This window comes from Tupaia chinensis, unplaced genomic scaffold, assembly GCF_000334495.1.
Source record: "Tupaia chinensis unplaced genomic scaffold, TupChi_1.0 Scaffold000159_1, whole genome shotgun sequence".
NCBI lineage: Eukaryota > Metazoa > Chordata > Mammalia > Scandentia > Tupaiidae > Tupaia > Tupaia belangeri.
This window is the reverse complement of record NW_006159630.1, coordinates 2,198,007-2,205,547: the sequence shown is the minus strand read 5'-3', so window position 1 is coordinate 2,205,547 and position 7,541 is coordinate 2,198,007. Positions and strand designations below refer to the sequence as shown.

At 57.8% G+C, this 7,541-nt stretch overlaps 1 protein-coding gene across 1 annotated transcript in view; it reads left to right on the top strand.

The window, feature by feature from the left end:
- Positions 1 to 7,541, top strand: part of RNF213 (ring finger protein 213) — a 98,788-nt gene that overhangs the window by 6,155 nt on the left and 85,092 nt on the right. Inside the window, 5 exon segments of the mRNA XM_027770744.1 lie at positions 436 to 633; positions 1,840 to 2,059; positions 2,676 to 2,731; positions 4,541 to 4,694; positions 7,020 to 7,187. Coding sequence (XP_027626545.1) covers positions 436 to 633; positions 1,840 to 2,059; positions 2,676 to 2,731; positions 4,541 to 4,694; positions 7,020 to 7,187 — 796 coding nt within the window.

The following is a 7,541-nucleotide window of genomic DNA, read 5'->3' as shown; positions in this document are numbered from 1 at the left end:
TGGGATCCTGCACCCCAGTCCCCAGTCCTCCCTCCCCCTCCACCTGGAATCCCGCACCCCAGTCCCCAGTCCCCCCTCCACGTGGGACCCCGCACCTCAGTCCCCAGTCCCCAGTCCCCCCTCCACGTGGGACCCCACACCCCAGTCCCCCCTTCACGTGGGACCCCGCACCTCAGTTCCTTGGCTCCCAGCGTCCTTGGATGTCACTCTATTCGTGTCTGTTGGAGTCTGTCCTGGGGAACAGAAAGAGCTCACAAATCCTGGTGCATGAGGGATGAGCCCAAGGGTGCCCCTGTGTTCCTCGTGACCAAGTTTCCCCTGATCCAGTTCCCTTAAGGCCCCTTCTGCTCTGCAAGGGCAGTGACTCCAGTGGGGTCCTTCAGACACAGGCGAGCCAGACCTGGCCCCGCTCACCACGCTCTCTGTCCCCTTCAGCTGGCGCGCGTTCTTGGTGAACCTGAGCCTGCGCTGCATGGAGCAGGGCGTGGAGTCCTGGCCGGGCACCCTGCCCCTGCTGCACTGCTGCATGGGCCTGCCGCCCCCCACGCAGGGCTGCGCAGCCCAGCCCGAGGACACCTGGGCGGCCCTCGAGGGCATCTCCTTCTCGCAGTTCCGGGAGGACCAGCCGGAGCGGTAGGTGGCGCGGCTGCACCTTTGGATGTGGTCTCGGGACGGCCCCAACCGCGCCGCCCGCTTTGCCTTTGTTAAAACTTTGCCTTAGGCGCATGCACTTGCGGGAGACAGAGAGGGAATGGCTGCCACCCGTGCCACGTAGGCGTAGTGGCAGGCTCTGCTGCACCCGCAACCTGGGTGGGGATCGAGTACGAGTGTTTAATGGGGCCAGAGTTTCCATTTTGCAAAATGGAGAGAGTTCCGGAGGTCGGTGGCATAACTGTGGGCGTGTAAGTCATTTGCTGAACTGTACGGCCAAAAATGGTTCAAGTGATACGTTCGTTATGTTTACCATAATGAAAAAATTCTTTCAGCCGTAGGGCTACTGTGTTCCCCAGAGAGAGGGAAAATAAGAAATCACCCCTTGTATAGGGGTGGTCGTGCCTTAATCCCTCAATACATTCTCTTGGGATTTTGGACACACACACACACACACACACACACACACACATACACCCCTGCACCCAGTATGTTTTTTCAAGTGCTGGTCTGGGACTCGAACTGTGGAGTTGGCCATGTGGGATCCAGTGCCTTAACCACCTCGCCATGGGCTGGCCCCTGACTTTTGTTTTGCACCAAGCATTTAAGTCACTGTTAAAAACCAGAGCCTCCTTGGGACGAGTAGTTGGAGTAGCAGTTACGTCGCTGGACTCCCACATGACCAACTGCAGTTTGTGTCCTGGACCCTGTGACTTAAAACTCATGCTAGACACGCGTGTGTGCGTGTCCAAGATCCTGGGAGGAGAATGGAGGAGAAGGGATTGCAGTGTGGCCATCCCCCCTGGGGGTGATTTCTCACTTTCTCTCTCACTAGCTCTGTCTCTTGGTGAGTGCACATGCCCAAAGGCAAAAGTCTCTGCGGAATAAACAAACAGGGCCAGTAGGTGGTGTGGCGGTAAAGGTGCTGGGCTCCCACATGGTTGACCATGGTTCGTGTCCTGGATCTGGCAGCTTGCTTTCACGCTTTTCCTTTCTCTCTCTCTGTCTCCCTCTGGCCAAATTAGAAAATAATAATAACAAATGGAATTAATTAAATAAATAAATATCTTAAAGACATTTTCTTAAAAAATAAACAAACAAAAAACCCAGAGCCTCTTGGATCCCGTGTCTCGTCGTCGGCTCTCGCTTCGGTCCCTGACTGACCGCCCGTCCTGGCCTCCCCCACAGGACGCAGTTGCTGGAGTTCATGGCGGAGAGGGCGGATTTGCTGGATGTCGACGAGTACCTTTTCCGGTCCTGGTTCAGCCTGCTGCCTCTGAAGAGCCTGGTGCCGTACATGGAAAGCTTCACTGAGCACTTGACTCGGTGTCCTGCTCGGGTCCTGGACTGTTTGGTGGGAGTGTCCTACCGGCTGCAAGGACTTCGCACAGTCTACTCGAATCATGAGGTCTGCTGTCCGGAACGGGCTGGCGAGTGCGATTGTTTGTGGTGGTTCAGCTCGGACAGGAGGCACGGAGGAGGGCAGTCAGGGGAGGTCGTTAGTACGTAGGTCTGCAAGTGGGCTTCCTCGAGTTCATTCTCCTTCAGGATTTAGGGCACGTGTGGTCTCAGAGAGAGCAGGTGAGAGATCACCCGCTGGGGATGGGCGCGCTGCAGTCCCTTCTCCGCTTTCCTCATGGGATTTTGGGCACATATGCACATACACCCAGCATGTTTTCCAAGCTGCTGGGTCCAGGCCTTGAACCGTGCAGTTGGGCCACGGGGGATCCGGCTGCTCCGACCACCACGTCACGTGCTGAGCCTGAGAGGTAGCCATGGACGGGCTGTGGCTCCTCGCGCGGGGTGGGACGGCATCATGCGCGGTAGCCTGCCCGGCTGCCTCCTTTCCTCTCACGGTTGTTTGGGCAGAGAAAATGCTATCGTTTTGGATCCTGAATTTTGTTTGCAAAAGATAGATTAGTCTGTTAGCAATCGGAAATAACGACCCCATGCATGCCGTCCAGTCCGGTTTGAGCAGCAAGGCTATGACTGAATCTTGTCTCCTGTTCTCTCCTGCCCGCCAGAGTGTGGAGCGTGTCTTCACGATGCTGTTGCAACTCCTGGACATTTTTCAGGACAAGTGAGTAGAAAGCGGGGTGTGTCCTCACACCATGTGGCTCAGGGGTGCCGTGGTCCCTTCTGGGTGGCCTTGTCCTCGCGTGCCCAGAAGAGCATGGTCACAGACGAATTTATATTCCACTTCTCTCTCAAGCTTGCAATGTGAGCACCGGGTCCGTTTGTCGTTTTAAAGGTTCTGGGAACAGCTAGCCTTCCTTCCCGGGTGCTTCTCACTGATCTTTAAAAGGCCGTCGTCAGTCGTTTGCCCGTGCCTGTCCATGTTTCCTCGGGTGTGTTTTGCAAGTTAGGTCAGCTGAATATGCATCGGAGGCAACTCTTGGTGCAAACGTGTGTGCCCTCTGTCACCGTGAAGGGCCAGGGCATGGGTGCTGAACAGCGAGGTGGGGTGCTGGCGACTGTTCTGAGGGCGCCCTGCATCGCCTCACCTGCTTTCTTGGGGTATTCCGTGGTGTTGGGATGCTACATCCCTGCAAGTAGCCAACCCTGGCTGTGGGGGCCCTCCTAGCACTGGGCCAGTCACCCCAGCGGCTTTCTCTCATGCTGCCTTCCCAGCCCTGCCCTGAGCTCACCAGGTCTCAGCTCTGCTGTGTGTCCGTGTGTGACCAGGACGCCGTGCTCCTCCTGCCCTGAGCTCACCGGGTCTCAGCGCTGCCTGTGTGTCAGTGTGTGACCAGGATGCCGTGCTCCTCCTGCCCTGAGCTCACCGGGTCTCAGCTCTGCTGTGTGTCCGTGTGTGACCAGGACGCCGTGCTCCTCCTGCTGGCCCCTTCTGCTCCCACGACCTCCTAGTCCTTCCTGCATTTCTTTCCGGAGAGTTTTAAGCTGATGTGGCACTTCACACATCTCACTCTCTCTCTCTCTCTTTTTTTTAGAGAGGTTTTCGCTATAGGATGCGTGCGCTCGCCAGAAAGACAGAGAGAGACAGAGAGACAGAAAGCGAGAAATCACCCTGCAAAGGGAATGGCCACACCACCATCCCTTCTCCTCCATTCTCCTCTCAGGATACTGGGAACACACGCCCACGCACCCGGCTTGAGTTTAAGCCACCGGGTCCAGGACTCAAACTGCAGTTGACTACATGGGAGTCCAGTGACATAGCCATCACGCCAACTGCTGGTCCCACATCTCACTCTCTAAGGTGTACATCGGGAAACAGTTTTTGTTATAGGACACTTGTGCTCGCTAGAGAGAGCCAGAGAGAGGCAAAGTGAGCAATCACCTGCAGGAGGTATGGCCTCAGTCCCTTTTCCATTCTCCTCCTGGGACTTTGGTCACACACATGCCCCTGGCATGATTTTGCAAGCTGCCGGCTCTGGAGCTTGGACTGCAGTTGGCCGTGTGGGAATCCAGCACCTTTACTGCCACGTCAGCTGCTGGCCGCGCTCCTGGAAGCACTTTAACTCGTTCATTAAATAGCTGGGATTACTTGATCGCGGTTCGAGTCCTGCACGCGGCAGCTTGACAGTCACACCATCACATGTGCGTGCCTAACATGAGAGAGTTGAGGAGTGCATGAGGCGTGGCCATCCCAATCACCCCGGGAGCTGATCTCTCACCTTCTGTCTCTGTCTCAAGCAAGCTCACACGTCCTATAGCAAACATTTGTCTAAAAATAAAGAAAGAGCAGAGATGAAATGGAAGACCTGTCTGTCATAGTCACAGGTTTAGGACCAGCTGAAATGTCTCGGAGGCTCCTGAACGACAGCACGAATGCCTTCCTGGAGGTCTCTCGCGGGAAGGCCGCTGTCCGTCAGCGGGGTGCCGCTCTCCCTGCAGTACGTGGCTGATCTCTCTGCACTCTGCGTGGCAGGGTCCTGGAGGAGGCCTCACTGCAGTCCTTCCTGACCGTGTGCTCGAAGCTCCACGAGGCCGTCTGCCGCGTCACGAGAGAGAGCAGGTTCTACGCCCTGCCCGCCCTGTCCGCTGCGGCCGTCAGCCAAGTTCTCCTGCTCCAGCCTCTCGTGGTGAGTGAGGGCACTGTGTCTCTATCCTGCCAGCAACAGCCATGAGTTCGAGCAGCCTCCATTAAGAAAGGAAATGGACAGAGCGGCACATGGCGTAATGGTTACGTGACTGGACTCCCACACAGTCGACTACGGTTTGAGTCCTGGTCCTCATGGCTTAAAACTCACACCCGGCTGGTGTGTGTGTGGGCCCAAAGTTCCGAAAGGAGAATGGAGAAGGGATTGCGGTGTGGCTGTCCTCCCGGGGGGGGGTGTTACTTCTCGATTTCTGCCTCTCTGTCTCTGTCTCTCTCTGATGAGTGCACGCACCCTATAGCAAAAATACCTCTTTAAAAAAAAAAGGAAGGAAGGAAATAGACAGACCCCAGGACGGCTGGAAGGAAGCAGTACGGATTCTGTCCTTAGGCATCTGCCGGGCGGCAGCACAGGGGCCACTCCGTGCTGAGCGTCTAGACTGGCTCAGACCACTCCCTCTCCTGCCTTCCTGGCTCCCTAGACCTCAGGTGACCCCAGGGAGAGCTGGCATAGGCCTGACGGGTCTCGCAACACTGACTGGGTGACTTCCTTCCCTTATTTCTCTTAGCGCTGTGGGGACCGCTTCTCCCCAGAACGCAAGTCCAGACCTGGTCTGTCCCACTTGGGCTCCTCTCTGTGTTGTGACTCAGACATGGTAGCAAGGCTCACACTCTTGCCGTGCACGTCCATGGCTGACTGTGGTTTGACTCCTGGACCTCTGACTTGAAAATCACACCAGGCGCATGTATGTGCATGCCCAAGATCCCAAGAGCTGGATGGAGGAGCAGGGGTGTGGCATGGCAGTCCCCTCTCACTGTCTCTCTCTCTCCAGTGAGCACAGGTGCCCTGTGGCAAAAACCTACAACATGATGAAAATATTCTGTTTGTGCCATAAAAAGAGAAAGAAAAGAGCCGTGATACTAGAATTTAGCAAAACGAAATATATGATGAGATCTTAGACCTCTGGCTGGATAGGACCCTGGGGCCTGGGGTTCACAGGACGCCTGGAGAGAGATGCAGAGCTCAGTTCGAGGCCCGAGAGCTGACTTCAGCCTCGGGCCGTCCAGCGCGCGTACTGGTGGTCTGTCCAGTCCCATGCAGGGGCATGGGCAGGCATGACACTGCTGGGAGCTGCGTCCACATTGAGGGGCTGGTGGGTATTCAGAAGGTGATCTGGGCTGGGGCCTGGTCAGAAGGGTGGGCATGCTGCACTGAGGCCTCTAGATTTTTCTAGAAGGTGCCGTGCCATTCAGGGATGTCAGCAGGGTCTGCGTGTCCAGATTCATGTGAGGACCGTCCGTGCCAGCCCTCTTCTGGGCTGACCCCCCACAGGGTTGCCTCACTCCACACCTCCTCTGTCCCCCGTTCTGTGCCTTGAAAACACCTCGTGTGTCCTTGGCGTTCCCCGTGCATGGTCACACCCCCTCTGCCTGCTCATCTCACGGGGGCAGCTCGTCTCCGGGCTTGCTTGGACAGGACCTCGTGGTGATTTGTGAGAAGCGGGCTCAAGCTTGTGGTCCTGATGCTTAAGAACCCACCCTCGGGGGCTGGCAGGTGGCGTGGTGGTTAAAGGCACTGGACTCCCACGTGGCTGACCGCAGTTCGAATCCTGGACCTGGCAGCTTACTTTCTCACTTGCCCGCTCTCTCTCTCTCTCTTTCGCTCTGTCCCTCTCTGGTCAAATTGAAATACATTTAAAAAAGCTAAATAGAATTCTTTAAAAAGAAGAACACACCCTCATCCCGAACCAGGGATGGGCCTCTGGAGAGGGGCCTGGGATAGGGTCACACCTGCTTTGCAGGACCTGTGCTTCTGGGGGAGGGAAGACAGGAGAGGGAGGGCGGATGGCAGGGCCTGGAGCTCAGGGGAGGGGCTTCCTGTGGGTGCTGGGATGGGAGGAGGGGGATGGGCAGCTTCTGAAAGAAGCACTGGTGGGAGGGACTTCACGAGCCCCTTGGCCATCAGGCTGGTCTCCTAGGTCGCTGAGGACAGGCGTGGGCAGCTGTGGGATGCTGGTTGGGGCTCCCTGGAGGCTGTGCCCTGGTACCGCATCCTTCCGGAGTGTCGGTGAGGGTCACTGTGCATCCATGCTGGGCATGGAGGAGAGGATAGTGGCTCACGCTGCCCCGCCTCCCTGTGCTGCTCCCGCATCGCCCGCGCTCAGCGAGCCCAGAACACCCGGGGAAGCCCAGGTGCTCTGCCAAGGCTCCTTCGCGGACCTCGTGAGCAGCAGGGCACACGGCCCGCCTGTCTCCAGCCGCGGGTCTCCAGCGCAGACTGCGAGTCACACCCTCTCTTGTGCACTCACAGGGCCCGGCAGAAGACCAGGGAGAGCTCGCTGAAGTGAGGTTGGCCAGAACCGCCTTCCAGGAGACGCTGGCTGCCACCAGGGCCTGGCTCCAGCGTGTGCTCCAGAAGAGCATGCTGCGGAGTGCCTGGGGCTCGCCTGTCTCGTTCTCGTACCCCAAGGAAATCGAGGTAATCTTGCGGAGGTGGGGAGGCAGCGGGAGCTTTGGGATGGGACGGGATGGATATGGTGCGGTCATGTCGCGGGGTGGAACCGCAGACCGGACACCAGGACCCGCTCAGCTCCCCCGAGCCCCGGGGCTTCGTCCGTGCACTGGGGCTACTCCTGCTCGCCCTCCCAGTCGTTCTGGGGCAGATGTGAGAGACCAGGTGGGAGCTGCCTCGCCGCCTGCCCGCGGCTTGGTGGTGCCGGTGGCTTGGTGGTGCCCACGGCGATGGAGGCGGAGCTGGACCTGTGGTTGTCGTCAGCGCGCTCTGCAGCCGGCCGTCTGCTCCTGACGGTCAGCAGCGAAGCAAGCGGTCCTT